The 24,967-nt window shown below is 39.5% G+C and overlaps 1 protein-coding gene across 2 annotated transcripts in view; it reads right to left on the bottom strand.

Annotated features, from left to right (window-relative positions):
* Nucleotides 1–217: 217 nt before the first annotated feature.
* Nucleotides 218–24,967, bottom strand: part of LOC140936760 (unconventional myosin-Ie-like) — a 34,056-nt gene continuing 9,306 nt past the window's right edge. The window contains exons 12-33 of one of the 2 annotated variants that reach the window (XM_073386246.1): nucleotides 24,189–24,255; nucleotides 23,160–23,225; nucleotides 22,735–22,815; nucleotides 22,104–22,190; nucleotides 21,663–21,746; nucleotides 20,831–20,917; nucleotides 20,293–20,373; nucleotides 19,726–19,811; nucleotides 19,533–19,614; nucleotides 18,521–18,726; nucleotides 17,904–18,048; nucleotides 16,660–16,774; nucleotides 15,938–16,048; nucleotides 15,779–15,837; nucleotides 15,593–15,652; nucleotides 15,287–15,372; nucleotides 14,115–14,264; nucleotides 13,479–13,627; nucleotides 9,039–9,288; nucleotides 5,369–7,537; nucleotides 2,310–2,494; nucleotides 218–1,588 (exon numbers count right to left, since the gene is read on the bottom strand). In XM_073386246.1, the coding sequence (XP_073242347.1) occupies nucleotides 1,512–1,588; nucleotides 2,310–2,494; nucleotides 5,369–7,537; nucleotides 9,039–9,288; nucleotides 13,479–13,627; nucleotides 14,115–14,264; nucleotides 15,287–15,372; nucleotides 15,593–15,652; nucleotides 15,779–15,837; nucleotides 15,938–16,048; nucleotides 16,660–16,774; nucleotides 17,904–18,048; nucleotides 18,521–18,726; nucleotides 19,533–19,614; nucleotides 19,726–19,811; nucleotides 20,293–20,373; nucleotides 20,831–20,917; nucleotides 21,663–21,746; nucleotides 22,104–22,190; nucleotides 22,735–22,815; nucleotides 23,160–23,225; nucleotides 24,189–24,255 (4,483 nt within the window). In that variant the 3' untranslated portion in view covers nucleotides 218–1,511. The remainder of the gene's footprint in view (nucleotides 1,589–2,309; nucleotides 2,495–5,368; nucleotides 7,538–9,038; nucleotides 9,289–13,478; nucleotides 13,628–14,114; nucleotides 14,265–15,286; nucleotides 15,373–15,592; nucleotides 15,653–15,778; nucleotides 15,838–15,937; nucleotides 16,049–16,659; nucleotides 16,775–17,903; nucleotides 18,049–18,520; nucleotides 18,727–19,532; nucleotides 19,615–19,725; nucleotides 19,812–20,292; nucleotides 20,374–20,830; nucleotides 20,918–21,662; nucleotides 21,747–22,103; nucleotides 22,191–22,734; nucleotides 22,816–23,159; nucleotides 23,226–24,188; nucleotides 24,256–24,967) is intronic. The other variant, XM_073386247.1, reaches the window with a different exon arrangement.

Raw genomic sequence — 24,967 nt, forward strand, 5'->3', positions numbered from 1 at the left:
TGGGCTTATACAACTTCGTAGGGGTTTTTAGGAGAGCTTATAAACGGGTGGGGAGGGAGTTATAACCAATAAAAGGTAGAGGGGGTGGGGAGGCTTACATCTGGGGGAGGGCTTATAAACGAATGTATTTTTTTTTGTTTGCAGGTAGATAGGCCTATAACTAAGTGAGAAGGGGGTGGGGAAGCTTTTAAAGAGGAAATACCAGAAAAGAGAGTGATGCCTGTAAGACGAAGATTTTACTTAATTTGAAATTTGTTACATTACTAATATTCAAATAATTAAATAAGTCCCCACTTTGATTGTTTTTTTTTTGAGCGAGCACATGTTGCACTCGAAAAGAAATCTTTCTTTGTTTGTGTTGCTTTTAAGGTTTTCTTTACTCGAAAAGAGACGCCTCAATCCCGGTTATTACGGTCGTTTCAGTTCTGCACCCGTTCTCTGCACTTTGCTTGTGTCCCGTAATCTCACCAAAATTATGATTAAGGCCCTGTTCGCACTACGTCAAATAAACACAAATTTTGCGTAGTGCGAACAGGGTCTAAGTGCAACGAAGGAAATATATGAAAAGGGCGGGGTGACAAACGAGCGAGTAAAGATTTATATATGGGACGGATTTTAGCGTGACAACCTCAACACTATTTTGAACGGTCATAGAACTGACTGCAATAATAGCATTATAGCCCCTTACGACTGTAAACAAAGTGACAATTATAAACATAAAATTTACAGATAAAATTTGAAAGGCCAAAAGGAAGTATAGATGGCCAAAAACTATAGAACATCACAGTTTGCAATCAAGCAAGTTTAAAAAATGCTTTATCAAGTTTACAGTATCTCAACTTACATAGAAGCGTGATTTACGATGTTATGTAGCTGAGATTTTGAAGTACGACATACAAAAGGTCGACTGCCGAGACCTGGTCTCCTGAGGAGAGCTGCGTTTAATGAACACTGTGAAGATTTCTCATTATCATTTGAAACTAAAAGTTAAGAAGCAACAAATGACTCACACTTCCTTTAGCAATTCCTAACATGCTTTTTCAGTAAAATATAAACCACTCTCTCGTCTTTATTACATTACTAAAATCAGACATTAAAATACTATGATGAAAACATTTTACACATTCAGATCAACCTTGCCTCCTAACATAACATCACCGAGTTTAAAAAGTGCGACAAGAGTACTACTCTGATCATCCTACTACACAGGGAGCAGAGGAGATATGTTTACACGAAGAAAAAAGAAAGTCACACTTAGTGATCCAAGTGAACTAGTTTTTGAAGATGGTGCCCATTGTTTCCCTTCGAGCAGCGTTATAAATTTGTAAAGCATTTAACGTTTTTTTAAAAGAGCCCACAGTCGCTTTTGTTTACGATCGCATGACACCATCATTTGTAGAGTTGAACCGCGAGTTAAACTGAAAATAAGGATCAAAGATAACTCCTCTGCTCTCTGTGCCTACGTGCTAGATCTCGTTGGAGTAACTATTTACAATGGGATAAAATCGCTATTAAATCTTTTCAATGTAGTTACTGGGAAACAGTCCCTCACGGCCACGTAATCTGCCCGTCCACCATCCAGAGGGATCTGTGAATAAAAGTAACAGAAAACACTTCAATGTAGTACTACACAGGCGAGTCCAACTCTAATGGGTCAATTTAAACGCAAGTATCTATGAGAAAATGGAAACCCACATTGTGGAAATACGTCTACGGTCGCAGACTATACACGAGTACAAATACACGAAAATTCAAGGGCCTCGATTCCAGAGAAATTACATCATTGACAGAGATCAAAAAAGTGATTTTCATGGTACGTCATTTCAATCATCGCCGAAAATAAACCGCATGATCATCACAAGCTCATTTACATACAATGAAAGTTTACAAAACCCGACCATCGCAGTTTTGATAATTAAGGTTCTTATTTTCTTTCGACCACTCAGTAATGTTCACTTGTTCCAAAGTAATCAACGTTTCGGAAAAGCTCTAAATTTAATTTTTCCTAGTAAGCTTTCTTCGCAAAACAAGCGTAGCTTCGATCACGCAACGATTCTTAGTCCCAGTTTCCACGGTCTCCGCAAGGAACCCCTAGCACAATGACCCCCCCTTTTTTGTCCTAAATACGACGAAAAACGCGTTGAACATTATGAGCCTTGCTGCTTACGCAAGCAAGAGTAATAAGTCGGACAGGATTAGAAAACATTGTAGTTATTAACCATGTTTAAATCAAAGACAGCTCAATGGCCACGTGTAGAGAAAAACACTTGGCCAGCAAAAAAGAGGAGAAGCAGATTAAGGTATCTTACCTTCTTTAATAATTTCGATAATTTCATCTGGTTGGAAACTCAATTCGTCGACATCTGTCGCGTCATAAGGATAAATCGTCTTGCATCGCGGTAGGGACGGAGTGGGCTTTGGTTTTAACTTGGGTTTTCCCGGAGCTGGGGGCCGCCTCGAATGTGACTTCTTCTTGGAGTTGATCCTCTCTATGCTGCAAAAACAATACCAGAGCTGTCCTCAATACAACGTAAAGTGTAACCGTTCATTACGTTCACATTATTGGAAATTGGGTGAAGCGATTACTTTTCCTGATTTTTTTGACTCCAGCCAACTAAAAACTCTAAAAACCAATTCGAGGCCAAAGTTCAGTTCCTGAAGACAGAGTAAATGTCTGTTTCTTGAACGCTGAAAGCGTTGTCCATGATTGGTTTCGTGACAGCTACCCAAAATTTCAAAAACGCTCGAAAACTTCTCATAAAAATCGCTTGAAGTCGGTACAATTCAAAAACAGCAATGGCTTCACCGTGCTGCCATGGATTCGTCGATCTCGAAAAAAAACAAACTGTTTTTTTTTTTTGGAAACTCTAATCTATACCCTACAAGCAGGTACATTTCAGAACAGAACGTTCCTCATAGAAATTCAAGGAAATTTCGCAGCCGTTTTGTGGTAAAAGGTAAACATGATTTGTGCCTGAATGAAATTTATCAGTCCTGCATTTTCCTTACCATTTGCCTAAACCGTGAACCGAATGGTTTGCCCATGTAAAATGGTAAGCAACCTCAAGTAACCACCCTCGTTAACCTTCAAAGTGTTACTCGGATGGCTTTTGTTTGAAGGGTCAAACCTTACAGCTTTTGAATTTGAGAACTTTATTGTAAGACTTGATGAATGAAAGCTGCGAAAATCGAAAACCAAGCACTAATCTGAGGAAAGCCACATAAATAAGCTACTCACATAAGAACTCACATACACATAGTGCAGAATATTTAGTGCACGGTTCCTCAATGGAAACTTGCAAGTGATTGTAGCAGTATAGCAGGGATTGAATGATCCACTTTTTTGGAAGAGGAATCCCATTAGTTTTAAGTGGAATAATTAACGCCGACGATATCATCAAAAGGGCTTCCAATAAAGATGAGCGACGTCTTGTATTTTTTTGGGCGCTTTCCATTCAACCCAAAACTCCGGTAATTTTGGTTGGTACATCCAAGGGAACGTGCCATTTCGGTTTGGTTCGACCGGAATATTCGGGACCAGCTTTGAAGGAGATCCACTTTGACCGGTCTGGTCATTTCGGTCGGTCGGACCTAAATGTCCCGTTCCATTTGACAAAATTGTTGTCCCCAGTACCGCTCTTTTGTATCCTGCTTGCAAAAACAACAACCAAACGCGCGGTGGCTTGGGTCGGGTCTGTGCAACCGGAATGTACCGCTCCATTGGGCAAGTGGAATTTCCGAAATTTCAAAGCGGAATTTTTGTTGAATGGAAAGCGCCTGTGGTGTGCCTAGATTAATCGGTTTGACAGGATTGCAGCTATTTTTAAAAGTTAATGTCATGATTTTTTATTGGCTTACAACAAATTTCAGATGCATTTTTCGCTGATTTACTTTGAGGAAAAGGAATAACCGCCAACTCTCCTATCACTTTACGTCACTGATCGACAACGTTATTATGAAGAGGAGAAGAAAGAGAAAATATAGACGTGGAGATAGCGGTGACCGGTGAAGGAGGGGAACAATAGAAAAGTGGTGGTGGCGCAAAAGGGAGACGAGGAGGAGAAAGAGGAGGGAAGACAAGGAAAACAGAGTCATGGTGGAAAGACAATAAAATAAGGAGTCTGAGTGTGAATGAGTGAGGGTAGGTAACAAATTCACAAACACTTTTTGTTTTGTGCTAGGAAGGCCGAGTTTTCCATGGATTTCACATTATGTCCAACTTGCAAGCCAGCAAACCAGAACTACGGATAATAAATGCCACGTGAAATCAAACATGGATAATTACGCTACGATTCAGTGATTTTAACTGACATGCGAGTTGGCGTGCTTTTTCCGTCTATAAAAAACTCAACCAATTTCACATTTTTAGTCAACCAATCAAAACTCATGACAGCATCGAACTTAAAATAACGCGAGAAAACCGCCAAACCGATTATACTGGGCACAACAAAATACAGCGTAACATCATCGCATCTTAACCTCTGCTATTGATGGTATCATCTACGTTTATTTATTCGACTTCACACTAATGAGATTCCACTTCAAAAAAGGAGATAATTCGATTCTCTCTATACTACTGACTACCTTGCAATTTTTGAGATTTTTTTTCAAGAGAAACATTATGTTTGTATTAAGTTTTGACAGTACTCTACTAAGCGTGAAACATAATGTTAGACGGAAAATGAAGAAGAAATAAAGATTACAGAAACCGTTGTAGCTTGGAAGGATTTAGATGCCTAAAGAGGGTTACAGAACGTCTAAGAGAACAAGAAACGCGGTCAATAAACGAGATAGTCGTTTACATGCTTTTATGGAGATGAAAGTTGCAAAAGGCACGAATACCGAAAAAACCTCGAGGGCTATTAAAGAGAAAGTGTTGAATTGATTTGACAGCTTCGAAGACCACATATCAATAAAGTTACCGCAGAGAAGTTTTATAATTTCTTATCGGAAAAAAAATCTGACCATGCAATTTAATCCACTTAAAGTGAACGTTTATCGCTACGCTCTAAAACTATGCGACCAAATAGAAGTTATAGTGCCATATTTATGCCAGAAGAGGCATGATTTTCAACATTTTAAGTTTTAAAGTACTCTATGAATTACACGTCTGTTTAACTCTTTACTCAGAAAAGGCCTGTTCTAAATATAGCTTTTATAAGCAGACTTTGTTGAGCTAGATCCATAGACAGCAGTGTACGTCGATTTTAGCTTAATATTGTTACAGGGCTCAAAAAAAATTAATTTAGCAACTCAGGGGTTAAAATGACACTAAAAACAGTACATATTTTACATTTCACGGTTATAGTCAAGTTACTAGATATGTAAGTTAAATTTTCAGAATTGTTGGATGAAAGTGTTAGCTCACCTATCCCATTGTTCAATGTATACATTCTGGTCAGTGGCATTTTTAGTTGTTCCATGCTCGGCACCAGTCCACTCTTTCAAATTCACGTAATCATAAGCATGATCATTTTCCGAGTCATCAAATTCGCTATCACTGCTGTCATAACCGTCATATCCATTGTCCTGTTGGTGCTCCTGATCTTGGTGAGTCCCATTACTGTGAGTGCCATTTTGCAGGGTTTCTGGATTATTGAATACACTATTTTGGTGGACTGCGTTCCGGGAATAATGACTTTCACTTTTCTGACTTGTTACATGGTTTTGAAAACCATTCTGTTTGGTTGAGGCAGTGCTGTATGGCGGATTTTGCTGCCTTTCCATGCACTCATATGTTTCATTCAACTGGTTTGTCGCATCACCATAGGAACCGTTCTTAGCGTTGTGTTGAGGATTATAGTACCTTCCATTCTGTTGTGTTGTAGCGGTACAGTATGGGCGATTCTGCTGAGTTGTTCCACGATTAAAAACACCGTTATGTAGAGATGTTGCAGTGCTATAAGGAGGACTTTGATGGACTGCGGTTCGACTAAGTGAACCATTCTGCTGGGGTGGTGCGGTGCTGTATGGGGTGCTCTGATGACTAACTGCAGTACTACGAGGAGGATTCTGATAGCCTGCTTCAGTGCTGTACGGAAGATTCTGATGGCCTGCTGAAGTACTGTATGGGGGATTTTGATGGCCTGCTGAAGTACTGTATGGAGGATTTTGATGGCCTGCTGAAGTACTGTAGGGGGGATTTTGATGGCCTGCTGAAGTACTGTAGGGGGGATTTTGATGGCCTGCTGAAGTACTGTAGGGGGGATTCTGATGGCCTGCTGAAGTGCTGTAGGAAGGATTCTGATTGCCTGCTGAAGTACTGTAGGAAGGATTCTGATGGCCTGCTGAAGTACTGTACTGAGGATTCTGATGGCCTGCTGCAGTGCTGTATGGAGAGCACTGGTGGCCAACTGAAGTGCTGTAGAGAGGATTAAGGCAGATACCGTTCTGTTGGGTGGCTGCCATGCTGTATGGGGGCTGGTTTTGTTGTGTGGTTGCTCTACTGTATGGTAAACTCTGTGAGGGTGCAATATGACTGTATATACCATTCTCTTGAGGAGTTGTGACAGTACTGTAAGGGCGATACTGTTGGCTCGGTGCGGTACTGTATATACCACTTTGTTGAATCCCAGCACTAATATTACCATATTCAGCATTCTGTCGAGTTGCTGCAGCAGAGCTGCGTGGAGCTGCATTGCTGAGATGCAGTGGTTGCATCTCTTCATAGCCATCTCGTTGAGTTGAGTGGTTCTGGCTATACTCTGATCTGTACGCTGTTCGTTGCTGTAATCTGGCAACAGCCTCTGAATACGCCGGGGGTGTTCTACTGGTTTGGTCGTTATTAATTGGATGCATGACCTCATATTCACTCCTCTGCAACATGGCTGCAGCTTTTTGGCGGTTTGAAGCACTGCATGCTACTCTGTAAGAAGCATTTCTACCGTTGTAGTCCCCTGTGTCCGATTGCTGCATTGGATTTGCCCTGTAAAAGTTCTGTTTAGGAGACTGGTTTAATTTGTATCTCGCCCTGTCATATCCACCTTTCTCTGCTGGGCTAACAGACTGCCTGTCTTGAGCTTCAGCTGTCTGCTGCATTCTTGAATCTCTTTGCTGAGTGGCTGTGGAACTGTCAACATTTTCATTTGGCAACGAAAAGGTTACAGAGCGTGGGCGACGCACAGTTTTTAATCCGCTCTGCATTTTACTTTCACTAGCTGCGGAATCGTAACAACTTTCCTTCTGAGTTGAGAGGTTGACAGATCGCGGACGCACTAACGTCTTGTCCCTGCTTTGCCGCACATTATGCACTTGATTATCGTCCAAGCTGGTTGGTCTGACACCACTAACAGTTGAGCGCCTCAAACTGGCTGGATTGTGCTGCACATTCTGTCCATGGTAAAAATCTGCCTTTCTGTACTGTCCATAAACTGCAGGGCCAAGCTCTTCTGAGATTCCACTGTGACGGGAGACAGTACCAAATTGCACGGGCGCTGCATGACCCCTCTGGTGAGGGTACTCGGGTGGTTGGCGTCCACTGGGAACAGGATACGTTGCTCTAGTGGCCCGAGAGACTGGTGGATTCATGCGGTTAAATCTGTTTATGGTTTAAATGTTGTAAATTTAATAAAAAGGCACCACAGAAGAGTTGGATTTTTTAACCACGGCAAAGGGAAAAAGCAGAAACTAAAACAATCACCTAGCAGCTTCAGCCAAAAGCAGAAATTAATATGGGCAGAGCTTTAAAAGTGATGTGTGTGCAGAATGCTTACTTGTTAAAATTGTGGAATTTACATATTAAATGTTATGTCCTTCACCAACTTATAAATCTCGCTTTCCTATCAGATTTAAAAATAATTTACAAAGTACAAAGAAATGGTTATCCTCAGTTTTAAGCCCTATTTAGTGGTATATAATTTTTGGTTTCTTGGTATGCATGCATTTTTTATGTTTCAGTCAGATCAGTTAGGAATGAAGACAGCGCGTAAGTAGTGAATGATTTCCAAGAAATTGCATTTTGAGCATTGTGATTATTTTCAGTGATGGTGCGAACACAACAGACAGCACAGACAAAAGCACTTAAAGCACAGCACACCCAACAAGGCGTAATATCAAACAAACCACTGCAGATCAGCTTAATCAGCTTGGCACAACCGCTACTATCAGACACTCACGCCACATCTACAACAATATTGAAATGTTTGAAACCGCATAATGTTTTTACCCCGAATTCAAGTGAATGGGGCCTTTAACACGATGGAGAACGGTTTCAAAAAGATGCGATTTCGGTGAACAGATTCGCTGGGTTTTTTTATGGACGAAAGGTCGATTGCTGTAAAATATATGCGGTTTCAACAATATCCGGATTCGTGTAGACATGGCCTGCGCCCTAGTAGAAGCAATCTCTCCTATCAAACACTTGATATCAACAGGAAGTGTCATTCTTAACCCTTCCAACCAGGAGGTTCAAAATATATTTTAAAAGACCTTACTCGTCATACTCGCTCTGTTGTTTTATTACCCAGATTCTAAGATCACATGACAGGACCTCTTATCTCCATCACTCAATTTACGCTTACATTTCGCTCCCGAAACGACTCAGGATCCATTGTCCTGATAATATCACAAGATTTGCACTGAGCAAATTAAGTCTATTACATCTTACAAATACTTGGATATTTCAACTTATAAAGTGGATGACACACTTTGACTGTACGTTCTGTTGATAAATAAACAGATATGTCCAATCTGGGATGATCCTTAAATTCACCTAACCGAGCGATGGAACAGGAGTTGTTGACATATTTTCCCACAAAATCAACCGTTTTGAGACACATAACTCGGGCAGTCCTTGTTTAAGCATACAAAGATTACATTTTTCTTTCCTGGCAATTTGTTCCTGTGTGTTTTTCTATCTTTTTGAAAAATAGTGGAAAGGTAGAGTTGCAGAAGATAAATAGTCTGAATCTGTAGTTGTTGTGAGCATATTGCGAGCACGGCCCATCGAGAAACCTGTCATTTAACTCTAAGGAATGTAAACTACAGTGGAAATATGTCAGAACTATCACGTGTCATCCACATGACCAACAAAAACTCACCCGCACACTCCAGACTCTGGTGTTCTCATGAATGCTTGATCTTGAATGTTGACATTTGCAGGACCTCGTGCTAAATGCTGTGCGCCAGATCGAGGCAACGATGGCTGCTTGTGCGTGGCAGCGAAACGATGGAGACTAGACGCTGTACGTTGGCGCATTTGTCCAGTTGTTTGTTGCTGACTGGGGTAGCCTGGGGCAGCTCTGCGAGGTTTTCCTGGGCCTGAGGTGGCACGGGCTTGACGGCCTGGTCCTGATGAGGCAAAAAAAGGATCAGTATAAGATACTGGGAAACTGGTTACCCACCCTCCCTTAAACCGACATTCTGCTCAAAGTAAAAAAATAATGTTAACGTTAGGTTAGGGGAGGAGTAGGTGGGGAGTATCCCAGAATCTTATACTCTTTTTAACATGACGTCACGGCGGCCATATAGGTGTACCAAAACAAAAAGAGGGCGGCGATGTTGGAGTGCCCAAAAAATCCCGTGGGAATAAATCTCTTCTAAATTTACGTAGCTGCTGACCACGTGAGTGGAAACGACCTGTACTGCTTATCAATCTCGTACTGCGTTCACTTCCACGCTTTAAAGCTCTTTTAACTACAGGATTAGGGAAATATTGCCTTAATGTCCATGAGTACGGTCTGCAGTAAACAAAGAATTAGTGTCTACAGCTCACATTTAACGGTCTGTGCCAAAGAAACATAAAATGCTTCAAGCTCAAGATTTTGTTGAATTAAATATATTTGATAGGTGTGAACGGGTGATTGCGTTTTTAAGAGAACTTAGCTGGTTCACTTATGCCAGTCATGACACAAACTAATATGACATCATCATCAGGAACAGGTTTAAATCGGAGTGCTAACTAGAAGAACCAAAGTTGTTGACTTGGGCAATGTTACTGCAACAAATTCACCTGACACTAAACTGACCATCTCTGCAATTACACAAAGATTCGATGAAGACTCGCTCAAGAAGAAGATAACAGATTGTAATAAAGTTTTAAGAACATTTTGTAACCAACATGGTTGGAGCTTTGTTGAGCATCCAAACATTGACGAGACGTGTTTGAACAATCACAACCTGCACCTTAACAAAAAAGGTATTGCTATTTTAGCTAGTAATTTCGTAAATAATATTGTTCGTTGACATGATCGCTATTCAACAACTGTGGCGACACCTAATTCCACCACCACAACTAGTGCCAGGAGCAATTCGAATCCTGATTTTATATTTCCCAAGGGTCGTGGGTTTAAAATGGCTAGCTTAAATATTACAGGTCTATTGAAACATATAGATGAACTTCGTATCGTATTAGATGGTCAACCCATTGATATACTAGCTATTAATGAGACGAGACTCGACGGGAGTATATCTGATCAGGATGTTGAAATTGTGGGTTATGATGTCATCCGTCGTGACAGGACCGTTAATGGGAGATTTGGTGGGGGTGTATGCTTCTATATTCGTTCGAATATAAATTACGTAGTCCGCGAGGATTTAGATAACGAACTTTTAGAAATCTTATCGATTGAAATTTTAAAACCTAACTCAAAACCTTTTGTTGTTACCTCGTGGTACCGACCGCCAAATTCACTTATAGACCTTTTCTCGAATATTGACTCCTTGTTAGCAAGACTTGATTCCGAGAATGTTGAACATTATCTTATGGGTGATATGAATTGCGATTTGCTGTCCAGCGAAAACATTTATGCAAGGGCTCTGTTAAATGTTACCGATATTTATGGCTTAAAACAATTAATCGACGAGCCTACTCGAGTCACACCCTCAACAAGTACCCTAATTGATCTTATTTTCACCAGTCACCAAGAAAATATTCTCTGTTCTGGGGTCACACACGTGGGTATAAGCGATCACAGTCTTGTTTACGCGTACCGTAAAATTTCAATCCCGCCTGTTTCTAAAGGAATCAATTTGATCAGCTATAGACAATTTAAACACTTCAACAGCAATAATTTCCGTAATGATGTTTCGACGCAACCGTGGGACGATATCAAAGAACTGTACGACCCCAATGACATGTGGAAAAAATGGAAAGAATTATTCCTAAGTGTTTGTGATAAGCACGCCCCTGTGAAAACTAAACGCACCCGTCCCACCAAGTCTCCTTGGATTACCACAAATTTGAAAAAACGAATGAATTTCAGAAACCGGCTAAAGAAAAAAGCTGTTAAAACTAAGGATGCGTCCTCTTGGAATCGATTCCGGAAGGTCAAAAATAAAGTAAATCAGGAAATCAAGGCTGCTAAAAAGGCCTATTATAATAATTCTTTTAATAATTATGCCGGTGATCAACGTAAGACCTGGAAGACCATCAATGAATTGACTTCCCGCAAATCTAATAAAACAATAATAAATGAAATTCAATATCAGGGACTAAAATCGAGCAATCAAGCAGAAGTTGCTGAATTGTTGAATACTTTCTTCATTGAGATTGGACCAAGGCTTAGTCGAAATGTTTCGAATGTTGATACCACCTACAAAGAGTTTCTTTGTGGAACTTCTAAGGAGTTTGTCTTCAAGGAAATAACATCTGCTCATATTTATTCTCTCCTTTCAAAACTTTGTAAATCAAAGGCCACTGGATTAGATAGTATTTCAGCTAAATTATTAAGGGAGTGCCCTGATCTAATTGCCGAGTCTCTTACTTTAATATTTAATCAATCACTGTTGACAGGAATTTTTCCCGATGAGTGGAAGTCGGCTAGGGTTACTCCATTGTATAAAAATTCTGGTAAACGAAATGATCCCACCAATTATCGACCAATATCGGTGATCCCAGTCGTGGCCAAAGTATTTGAACGGGTAGTCTACGACCAGTTGTATCACTATCTTACTGAGAATCGTATTCTATCCCGTTACCAATCTGGTTTTCGTTCTTTACATTCTACTGTAACCGCATTACTCGAAGCTACCGATAGCTGGGCAGTGAACGTTGATCGTGGCCTTGTCAATGCCGTTGTCTTCTTAGACTTAAAAAAGGCTTTCGACACAGTTGATCATCATATCTTATTAACGAAATTACAATATTATGGATTACGCGGTTCCTGTCACGAATGGTTTACTTCGTATTTAAACAATCGTACCCAAACTTGTCAAATTAATTGCTCAATGTCAAACCCAAAATTAGTTACATGTGGTGTTCCCCAGGGAACAATTCTTGGACCTTTATTGTTTTTACTGTATATTAATGACCTACCTAATTGCTTGCATTTTTCACAACCTAGAATGTATGCCGATGACACCAGCCTAACCTATGCCAGCGCAGATTTAAAACTCATAAATGACTGCGTTAACGACGATTTAGACAAGGTGTATATATGGCTATCGGCTAACAAACTGACCCTTAACTTGACTAAAACTGAGTTTATGTTAGTTGGGTCGAGGCAGAAGCTATCAAAGCTTTCCGAAACTCCTTCTTTTATAATAAACGACCATCCCGTGATGCAAGTGTCAACGGCAAAATCTCTTGGAGTGCATATTGACCAAAACTTAAGCTGGGAATGCCACATACAGAGTATTTGTAAAAAGATTGCTTCTGCTTTGGGTGCAATTAAAAGAATACGACATCTTATTCCTTTTAATGTATTAATTAATGTTTACGACAGTTTAATTCAACCGCATTTTGATTACTGTAATGTCGTATGGAGCAACTGCGGCATTGGTCTTTCCGATACGCTGCAGAGGCTCCAAAATCGTGCAGCCCGTATTCTAACGTCCGCTAATTCTGATTGTAATGTGGACGATTTGTTCCTGGCACTGGGTTGGCCTAAGCTTAAACACCAAAGACAAGTATCGACGGCTATTATGATGTATAAAACCGTACATGGGATGACTCCCGACTATCTAACATCTAAATTTGTATCTCGTGACGAAATAACTTCTTATCGATTGAGGAATACTGAAAATAAATTAGTCCTTCCACTGCCCCGTACCAATTATTTAAAGAAAAGTTTCTCCTACAGCGGAGCTAAGCTGTGGAACAGCCTATCCCATGATTTAAGATCTGCAGATTCTTTACATGATTTAAACGCAAACTGTGTCGCAACAGTTTTGAATGAGATCATACATTAATACAGTTGTACACGGCATCCTTGAAAAGCAGCTTTTATTTGTAAATAGCTAGGTAGTTAAAATTTTATGAATATATTTTTAATCAGAGTTAGTTTAGTTAGGTATAATGGATCTTAGATTTTTTTTTTTTTTTTCGTACATGCTGAAGGAATCTTAACCGTCTTTAAATAAAGTTATCTATCTATCTATCTACCAAACGTTTGATTGCTTATACAGAGCCAGGCTTAAAACATGCGAAGGTTTCAAACTATAATTGGGCCCTTTTTGTCCTACTGATACTCTGTATTTCGACTAAAGCGCAAAGCAGAGCCTGAACTTCACAGTGCAAGGTAAACGTATAAAGGACTTACTCGTATCCTTAGGGAGTCCAGGGCTAATGGAGACATTGAGTGATTTGCCGGAAGGCTTGAGTACTGGAAAATCAGAATTACCAGAAGAAAAGCTAATAGTACGTGTTCCTCCACCACCCCAGCCCTCCTTCTTCACGGAAACTGTGATGCTGAGAAAAGAGGGATCAGAATGCAATGATTAAAATACTACTCGCATGAACTTTATGTTGCAGTGAAACCTTGAGGTGGCCAGGTAGCCGGGTGTGAAGTGTGACATCAGTTACTGAGAGGAAAGGGTACAACATTTTTAGTTTGTGCCACATAATCACGCTATCTTGGTCACTTGTTTCCATGATTGTACGATGCAATAATTACGTATAGTGGTATTACTACTTGTATCCACAAAGACAGCAAATTTATCACTTTTTCTGTACCCACTGTCCCTTTATCATCCGGTTAGGCCTCTTTCAGTAGATCATTAGAATATAATTTTGCACAAAGCGAAACCCATTTTTGCTCTCAAAAGTTGAAGCGTTTTACGCTATGACCAAAAGGTACAGAGCAAGCATCGCAGAAATCAGGTTTATTTAAAACTCCAAAAATTTCTCAAAATTAAATAATTCCAGTTCTAAAGGACAAAAATAAAAAAAAAATTACCTGCTGCTAATATCCACCTTAAGTTGGCGGTTCGTAGAATCTTGATATTTTGATGAAAGAAGAGTCAGGAACTCTGTCTTGAAGACAGTTTCCAAAACACTGTCATATTCCCCTGGTATATGGACAACTATAAAGTCATCTTGGAGTGGGCTGAAAAGGAATGTTAAGTAAATATGAACCACTGCTTCAAACCTAGCGACAGCTTGTGGTGAAATAGTTTCGTTTGCAGTTGCTCGGGCCGGAGTCACGCAATGTTAGGAGGGGAGTATTGCGTGACTCCGGCCCGAGTGGCTGCAAAGGAGACTATGGTGAAAAGAAAGTATGCACAGCTTTGGAGAGGACCATTTCAGGGATTTGGGATTTACAGAGACGCTTATGATGCATGTCCGCCTTCCGTGTACTTTTTCCGATACTTGCAGTTCAAATAATGCGGTTCAAATGATGCGACTTTTGAAATTTGCCTTTTCCTAGCCTTCTTTTTATCAACGCCATGAGGTGGTAAATTTCCCAATTTAATTTACTTGGCTCCTTTCCGTTTACCTCACGCCCATGTTACTGGATTTCCACTTATCTGAGAAGGCTCCACCGGGCTTATTTGAGTTCTAGAAGTTCTTAAACAAAACATCTCTTCACCTAGAAAGTTGTAACCGCTCTGCTAGCTTAAAGACCGTGGCCTCAAGTTGACAGTTTGGACGATCAGGGGAGACACTGGGCTAGATATTCTTATGTTAAACCTCTATAATCCAGTTGTTATTGTGCATGAGAAAATTAAATGGTTTTATTATTGCAATAATAATACCCTGTTTTGTTTGTAAACAGAACTACAGTGGAACCCCGTTAATACGGTCACCAATATTTGGCCGTATTAACGAGGGTTTTTTACAAGAAAATGTATGGCCGTTTTGCCAGGCGGCCAAAAAAGGTGGCCGCAATAACGAGGTAACCGTATTACCGAGGTGTCCGTAACGCGGGGTTTCACTGTAGTTGAATTTCTACTGTTCTTCTGTTAGCAGAGAAATACACGTCGAAAGTAACAGATAACAGACGCAATTTAGCCTTGTTATCAAGATGAGTTGAAAGATGGCATCATTAATGACACAGAGAAAATACTCTTTACAACATTCTTGTCTGGGTGATCTCTGACTACCACTGAGTATTAAATTTGACTATACCTGAGTGAAACAGATCCTATGCTCTTCATTTCCAGTTTACGTTTCACCACTTCGTAAACTTTTCCCTTTTCTGGGCCTTTCTTTACCTGATTTCAAAGCCAAACAAATTAAAATCAATCATTGGTTCACTCTTACCCATAACCCTGGGTTCCAGAGGTTATTTTTCCTATCAAATTCCTGGAGCTTTCTCAATCCGTAAGCACGGTTTATTTCATCCTACGTATTTCGAGAACGGACCAATGGAGCCAGAGTAGTTCTCTTTCCGAGTAAAAGACAATTTCAAACAGAAAAATGATGAACACTTACTTTCTCTCTTCCAATAAGATAAATGTGTTTGCTTGATAACAGAAGGTCGCGCTTCATTGCCTGTAAAAAGTGCAGGTTAGATCCATGAAATGTAACATCACAAACGCATAAACACTACAAATGTTACCACACAATAAATTGATGTAAAATAATGTACTTTAAAGCAGAAAATTATTTACAACCCACCTTGAATCTTCTGTCATATTTGTTCACCGTGACAGCAAATTCAATCCTCTCTCGTTTTTCTAAACAATGACGTAAGTACAAGTAAAATGAGACAACAAAACCCTTCCAGGAAGTCCTTTAAAACACAAGAATGTGTGATGTGATTGAAGTAGCTCATACCGACTAAACTTCTCAGTGCTGGGTTGTCATCATAACCAATGTAATCCCCAACAAAGTTGCGGTTGATGCTGCCTCGCCGTCTCTCTTTCTTGTTGAACAGAATGTCCGATGCTAAAACAAACACATGAAAAGCAAACCACATTGAACTGATGAAAACAGCGCCCAGAAAACTGTAGTCAATACACTTTTAGGGTCTAAGGGAGTTTAAGAAGTCAGGAAGGCAAAGACAACGACAACATCAAAAAAAGAAACAAGTTTAGATTAAAATGTGCGTAAAAACGAGAAAAGAAAAAACATGCAACTTGTCTTGCATCATTGCTGCAGAACAAGTTGAAAAGCGATGTTGCGCGTTTTACCACCCACGTTCAAACCTGTTAACAACATTATTTGTTGCAAGACAGGTTTGATGTGGGCAAATGCGACAGCTGTACGCAAATAACGGAAATGAATCCACCTGACGACTGGTTGAAGACGGGATGAAGACGGGACTCACAAACACGCACACGGCTCGTGGATTCTCTGTTCTGTGTCACGTGTTCGCTCGGAAACAATGCATTCTGTCTACACTACGTCATAAAAGCTACCTTACACTACCTTATATGTTATATCGATTCGAGATCCAATCTGTCTCGGAACTTTCGCGCACGGCTTTATTAGGCTGCCGCCTTGCAGCCTCGCGTCTCCGCGAGGCTGCTCGTTGACAATTACTATGAATTGCTAACCTTGTTGTTTGAGTTCAGCAAAATACTGTCTTGATTTGTACATTCTATACGCCTTCTGGATCTTCCTGGCATAGCCATCAAACTTTCTGTCTCTCAATTCCTCAAGCAGGAAGAGCTAAAGACACAAAAATTAAAGGAAAAATCACGAGAGAAATCGGGACAAGAAAGAGCAGGACCAAAAGCGTTGTTTCCTCAACGCTGACAAAATAGAAACAGCGAAAAATTAAATGATTTTTTTCTGTAAATGAAATATAGTGGACAGACTTTGTTTCCGTATATTAAATACACACTGCTATCAGTTTTGGAACTGCACCAAGCAATTTCGGCACTCACAATTTTTTTGTTGTTGAGATTATCGCAGCACGAGGCTTTCAGCTGACAAGCAGTTTTAATTCGAGAATCTTCATGCATTTTTGAAAAGACTTTACCCCCATATTTATATTTTTTAATTCGCTCAGACCATCGTCACAAATGCGAAAGTTTTGATAGATGTGTAGCATGCAAAAACACACGAGTAGGTCTCTTGCCTCTTCCCGTTTTTTACAAGTACAGCTGGTAAGATTTATCTTGTTCCGAAGTCCTTGGTTTATAACAATAATAAAAACCATCACGTTACTCGCGCTTGTTGGATACGAGATAATTATAGCCAACACGAGGCCATGCGCCTCGTTGGCTATCTGGTTAACGTGATATTAGTTGCTTCTTCCCTCCTCCCTTCCCAAACAACCTCGAAGCAAGATACGTGTTTTTTGGGACACAATCTTGAATTTACGCAAGATGGATACAGATATTTGTTATGCTATACAGTCAACTTTGTCTTAACGGACACCTTGGTAAAACGGACACCTGGAGTTTGTCGCTACCTTTCTTTACTCCCTTTATTTGCCTCTCCATAAGACAGCCATTGCTCTAAGACACATATATAGTGCCGGTCCCAAGGGCGTCCTTCTTAGGTCATGTTACACGGGACAATTCGCAACGACGATTTTTAGCGCAACACAGCGTTGCAATGGTGGAACAATGTTGCAACCATTCGAACAATGTCGCAACAATGTTGCAACGCTGTGTTGCGCTAAAAATTGTCGTTGCAATCCTTTATAGCGAGTTGACTGTAATTGCTTGGAACAGTTTTCTCAACTGTCCCGAGTTCCTTTGACCTCTATTGTACATGTCAGGAACCATCTCATATCCAACACGCGCCTGCGTAAAAATATTTTTCATCAGTCGACTAAAGAATTGCTTACAGATTCCGGTGCCTTGATAAAGACTTTGGTCTTGCCCATCTGCCACTGATCTGGTTCCATATTAACAGCACGCATCAGATGCTCTACTCCTCTTCTTACATCTCCTGCCCATCGAGGCCATGTTTCCTTTGTGAGAATGGCATATCTTCAAAGAGACGTAACAATATACTGTTAAGACCTTTTTCATTATTCGTACGATGATAATATCTCCACGCAAGATTTTATGCACGATTCATGTACGTGTTGAAAGTCCATGTTAGCATGGATTGAATGTCTAATGGCACATAGCTCCGACTTTACCCATCTCCAGCCCACCGCTCGGCTCCCTTCGCTCGCCGATTTGTTTTGCTGTTTCACCCAGTTTTTACCCCGGATACCAGGGTTTTTTTTTCACGTGTGTGGCTGGATACTTCGGTGTCGGCCGAAGGCCGATGTCAATAGAGGCGAGGCCGTGACACAAACCGGAAACTGCGCAGGAAGCAGTAAATAAATCGCGAATTTAGAAAGATCACGATATTTTTATTTATACATGTTTCGATGTCGCACAGGTGAGACACATCTTACAAACATGTCTTACAAAAACAAATTCGTGGTCCTTTTAAAAATTGAATTCGTACCTCTCAAGAAACTTTTGGAACGGCCTCCTGTAGGCAAAACCTGCTCTTCTTACACGAATGTTCTCCTTTAGCCCGAGATACTCCACTTGATGTTTAACTCGGTCACCTTCCCAGTCATGCGCTTTTTTGGTCTCATTTGGTTTAATGCAGCGGATGTAATGTGGAGTACACTTCATCAGTTTGTCCACCAGTTGATTCGCTTGAGTCTGAAACAAACAGGGGCCCATCAGAGTGCAGCTTATGAGCAGTATCTCGTGTTGAAGTTTCGCAGCTTTATCACTCACAGGTTGAGAAAACAGCCAACATTTCGCGACGCCACCACTGCACAGAAATTCCATAGCGACGACGCGTCATTACCCTGATCAGAGTGGTGCTTCTGATTGGTTAAAACTTGCTTCAACCAATCAGAAGCACTACGCAGATCAGAGTAGTAACACGTCATCAGTATGGAATTTCTGCGCTCGTTCCTCAGACGTCATTTCAGGGTGAAACCATTAGTAGCGTCGCGAAAACATTCAGGCTACATCACTTACACAAAACTGTTGCGGCTTAGCCACTCTTCTCTTACTCCACGACAATAGAGAATGCTCTAAAGGTATTTAGCGTGTTACTGGCCCTGTGTACTCCGCCACAAAGTACCAATCATGAGTGAAGACCAGCTACGCACATGTAGATGTCTCTATTCACTTTTCAAACCCCATCTACTCTAGTAGAGTTATCTCTAACATCTTCAAAATTATTCTTAAACTCCTGGGAATGCAACTGTGTGAGTAATCGGATTGATTAGAGAAATGAGCTAGAATTAAAAAACAAATTACCATGCAGAATGATCTAAGGCTGGGTTTGTGTTTTCGGAAAGATGCAAAAAATCAACCTTTCATTTTCAGATTTCGATCTACATAACAGAGTGTGAGATACGTTCTCCAATTAGTACTTTTTTGCTAAATACATTGACACTCAAATAAAGAGCAAAATTAAAAAAACAAACAAACAAACAAAAACAAAAATTCACCTTGATTTTGTTGCTAGCCGTTGTAGGTCTCCCCCTTTTGTCTGCAGTGACGTCTTCAGGAAACAAATTTCTTATGAAGGGGCTTTAAAGGAAAACGGTAATATGTTAAAACACCACAAATCAGTATTTATATAAAACGAACTGAAATTCATTCGTAGTTCGCGAACATTCATTATCTGACAATTCAACTTACTTTTCACTTGTTTGCATGAGCTCTATAAGATCCTTAAATAGCACGTCTCGATTTCTCTCACAGAATCCATTCACATCATAAGTAACCTAGGAATGATTCAAAAGAAAATCTGTTTGTTAAGGTTTCATTGGACACCAGTCACAAGCAGCCTTGAAGCACGCAGGGGAAGAATGGGTGGACTGTGCTGCTGGGTTTGTGTTTTACACAAGCATGTGAGCAAGTTCTTCTTTTGTTTGCTAACAGGCTAGTTATAGGCGGAATAACTATACCTCCATCAGCATGACAATTTTGTTGCTGCAGTGTTAGGGAGTGAAAGGAGAGATGATTATTCAAAGGGAAAATACTTGACAATTTGACAACATAATCATCCCTAAACAATAGAATATCGAAAGGTTGCCGATGAATTGAAGCCTTGAATTTATATTTTGATAATGAACGAATATTAAGAGGAATACATCTTTAATCCTCTGCTGTTCTCTCAAATAGTTGCCAGCCTGAGAAAATCTAGCGTTATAATGATGGGTGTCAGTTAGAGGTAAGGTAATACCATACCATACCATAACATACCTTCCCTGCATAGTGATGGATTATGAAACCACCGCTGACACCCTGAAAATGTTGATGAGTTCCAACTGCATTGTTTAGTTTCTGCAGAAACAACCACCAAAATTAACATAGAGATTAGAGATGCAGGAAATGTGCCCTTTACCTAGCATGTTAATATCTGTAGAAAAGGAAATAAGAGATTGTCATTGAAAAATGTCTTAAACTAAAATTTGCCCATGCATGACGATATCATGTGCATGGAAGAATATCACTTTGTAACTAAAGATTTGCACAGTAATTAAAGAAATTAAAGGTCGATGGAAAGTAAATCCATCAATGTTTTTGGTATGTCTGACTAAAACTGTAACCTACTTAGAATTATGCCATTCTAGAAGAATTCTGCATGGCTGTGTCTAACAATTTGCTAAAATTTATATAAATGTGCATGTCGCTAAGTGTGGGGAAACATTTGCAGTTTTTCTGCCTTCTGAAAAGATTAACTGAGTAAGAATTTTTTTTGTTCTTAGTTGAAAAAATATGCATTAATTTATTGCAATACCTCAAGAAGAGTGGCATCTGCTCCTTCACTAACAGCATGCATTGTAGCACAGACATCATCCAGTACACACATTATACCTGGAGGTTTCTACAAAAAAAGTTATATGATAATCAATCAAAGAGCTGGTTACTAAACAGACTTCTGTGTAAGAGGTTCTGAGTTCGTTTCCCACAAGTGACCTAAAATACTTGTTTCAACTTCCTTCCCTTCCGTGTAGCTTTAAGTCGCTTCAAATATCCCCAAAATGGAGCACTGATGCAGAGAGGAGGGGTTAAATCAGTGCAGCGTCGGGCTCAGGTTCGTTAGTCGGAGGATGACTATTTCAAGCTAACTACCTAAACTAAAGGGCTGGACTTTAAAACCCATGAGGGGAGCTGGCCATTTTGAGAAAGCTTACAAGATTTCAAACTGACCCCCCAAGGACTAGCTTTTTAGAAACGTCCCCCTGAAAAGTTTACATGTTCTGAAAGTGACCTCCCATCCAATTGCTGTGGAAACTATGAATAGTCTAGCTACAAATCGTACCAAAGTTTACCTCTTTCTTTATCTAAAGTTGGTTCATAAGATCGGCATTTACTATTCACGGCTGTTATATTCTATTTCAATTCATGTTCATTACTGCTTTGTACTACTTAACAGTCCTACTTTCCTCCGCTAACACTTTCTTATCTGAAAATTAACCCCCAACAAATGACCCCCCTCACAGTTAATTAACAACCAACTCCTAAGGACTTAAACTTTGGTACAGTGAGAATTGGAATCAAACTATCACAGTTTAATCAACCATACATGACTATATGACTCTTGTTAATTTAACTGGGTGAATGATTACCTTGCTTTCTATGACATCACAAACAATTTTGTTGTTGAAATAATCAATTGGGCTCCAGTTGATCCCCTCCTCCACATATTCTTCCTGCAAAGAAACGCAGTTCAATTGCGTTACGGGAAACAATATTTTATTGAAAGTCAGAGCACTTAACCATAACAAAAATTCATTGATTTATGGTACACATATTACATTGCATTATGCTCACATGCAAATTCATAACTGAACAATAAATATTGAATTTAAAAATAAAAAGATATTGGCCTACTTTATGATAAGAATATTAGGTAAATAGAAATAAATCATAAAAATTAATATGCTTGACATACAGGGGCCCAGATGAGCGATAGCGTCCCCAATTTCAAAGGCAAAAAGCACCAACGATTCCCTCCTCTACCCTGGGAAAACAAAACACTGAGGTATTCTGAAATAACTATATCTCACCTGCTCAGCTTTAAGTGTTAGCTCAATGAAGATCTGCTGGAGTTTTTCATTCACAAAATTGATGCAAAACTGTTCAAATCCATTTTTCTAAAAAATCAAAGAAACAAATGTTGTGAACTTACAAGCTTTTAGCTTTTAAACAGTGGGTGATTTTCTGGTTTTGAACTGGAACTCTGGACGTAAACAAACCAAAAATGAACACACCCAGTTACCCCGCAAGCAGAGGTTTCTTTCTGGCATGGCTTTTAGCATTAATTTTTTTAAAGAAGTTGTCTGTGTTGCTTTTTAGTTGTATAGTTGGTTTGTTTATGACTGAGAGAACTCTCAGGATGCAAACAAACCAACTACATGACTGACATTGCTACGTGGGCAAATTTACAAATGCTAAAAGCCATGCCAGAAATAAACCTCTGTTCGTAGGGCAGACCGCTTAATTTTAGCTTGAAAAGTCAGCCACCACCTCCCCCTAACCAACAGTGGGCTAATTTGCACATTGTAGGGATATTAACTGTGTCCAGGTCAAATGTGACTGTTGAAAAATTTCCACAATGTATTGTCATCAAAAATTTTACAGTATCAGTATCACATTTAATTCAATTTAGTAAGAGTAAGACATTAATATGTAGTTTACCTGAAAGATCTCAAAACCATAGATATCCAGAACCCCAATGGTGAGTTCATCAATATTCTTCTGCATGGCTTTATTAACAGACTACAAAAAAAGTTTTCAAAGCAAGTTCAAAGGATTACTAAGGGATGAGATTTCCTCAGCTGAATCTACTGAAGTTGGCCACCTAAAATGTCAAACTTGGTGGTCCAAAATGAGAGGTGGTTTTGAAATTGTATTTTATTTTTCTGTATTTGAGAAGTGAAAGTACAAAGACAGCCAACTGCTGTTTTGAATGCCAGAAAGTTTAAAGTTCATGGTCTTTGTTTTCATTGGGTATAAATTAAGGGGGGTGGGGAGACGCAATTACATAGTATTGTAAAATGACAAATTAAATACAGTGTACAAGAATGAACGTCACCAGGCATCCTTAGGTTAATGGTTGGTACCTGAACGAGGAAGTCAAACAATCTTGCATACAGAGCCTTAGCTAAAGCATCCCTTGTGTAGCAGGCCTGAGAAAAGATCAATCAAAATAAATCTCATTCAGCAAAATCACTTACATATAAAGTTTGCATAAAATAACTACAAGCTATTGCCACACAATAATAATCAAGTTCAAGCCACAACTTTCTTGTAGCAACACTGCATTTTGCACTTGTACTACTTGCAAGTAAATTTGTGTGCTTAAGATTTTATGTGTTAGCTTCAGTTTCTCAAGGTCCACTCGACAATAATATTATTATTAGAGCTTAACCGCTCATTATTTTTCCATGACTTAAGTGGTTTTTGTAATAACTGTATTTTATTTTTTTTGCCATTTTCTGAATAAAATTTCCAAGAGTCAGATCAGAGTTGCTGGAAGTTTTGTGTTAGTATGTTACTTTATATCAACATCTGAAACTGTAACATTCTTAGTCACCACACCGTTTAAGCATCCCACAATATCATAAGTTTTGTGTTAGTATGTTACTTTATATCAACATCTGAAACTGTAACATTCTTAGTCACCACACCATTTGAGCATCCCACAATATCACAAAACAAAGAAATACTATTACATCTATTATTATACACTGTAGTCACCCTCTGTCTTCTCATTGGCTAAAAGCCTACAGTTAATTCTGGGAAACAGCGCAACCTACAGATTATTCACAATGTCAAGTGCACGGACAGCAATGTCAAGTTCGCGGACAGCGAAGTAAGAATGGCTTCTCGATTCGCTTCATCGACCCAGCAAGAAATTGAGAAATTACTTGAAGATAAAGTATAATAAAACAATTATTAGATTCAGTTTTTGTGATATCCGGAATAATCAAGGTCTCGGTTAGTGTTATCAGCCTCAGCCTTCGGCTTCGGCTGATAACACTTCCCTCGACCTTGATTATTCCGGATATCACAAAAACCTCATCCAATAATTGTTTAAAATTATGCATGTGAGTCATTTGTTTCAGTTTCATGGTCATCTTATTTTGTACCTGTTCAACATTGAGTTTCATGTTAATGGTCTCTGTCTTGCCACCCCACTTACTGTCCATTACACGGCTAAAAGCATAAAAGATAGACACAGCTACGAAGTGAAAATAACTCATTGAAAAAAACATATATATATGCTTGATGTTCTTGCAAGAAACAACCTTATGTACGGTAGTCAATATACTGGACAGTATGTCTAAAAGTCAGTCACAATCAAACTTTGTACTGATGATACTTATACAAGGCTACTTGACAACATTCTATATACAATGAGAAGCACTATATCATTCAAAGAAAAAAAAAACACTCTTTTTTGACAGCAGTAGACACCAGTTGGTCCTAAATTCCAAAGGAATGCTTTTTCCAGCTGGGACACAGAACTTTTTAGGGAGATGCTAATTCTTAATACAGGGCTGCCACTAGCTAACTGCTTGGGGCTGGGGATTTCGTCGGCTACTTTGAGCCTGACCCTCAGCTACTTAATAACATGAAACAAAAGGAAAACAGAAGTTAAAAGACTTCCTAGCTGTTTAATTCCCTACCGAAAAATTGGACATACCAACACACTTGAGATCTTAGTGACAGCCCTGTAATACATTGTACTGTAGTTTGACAATTTTTTTTTTTTTCATGTTGAAGGTGGATGACAGCTCACTATAAGAAAAATTAATAATGCTAATTGCAGTTGCTCTGCATAATATGTAGCTTAAAACAAATTTCAGGCCTGTCAGGAGTCCCTATAAACCTCAGTAGCCTGAGAGCACAGCCAACATTTTGCGGT

This window comes from Porites lutea, chromosome 5 (assembly GCF_958299795.1).
Source record: "Porites lutea chromosome 5, jaPorLute2.1, whole genome shotgun sequence".
Lineage (NCBI taxonomy): Eukaryota > Metazoa > Cnidaria > Anthozoa > Scleractinia > Poritidae > Porites > Porites lutea.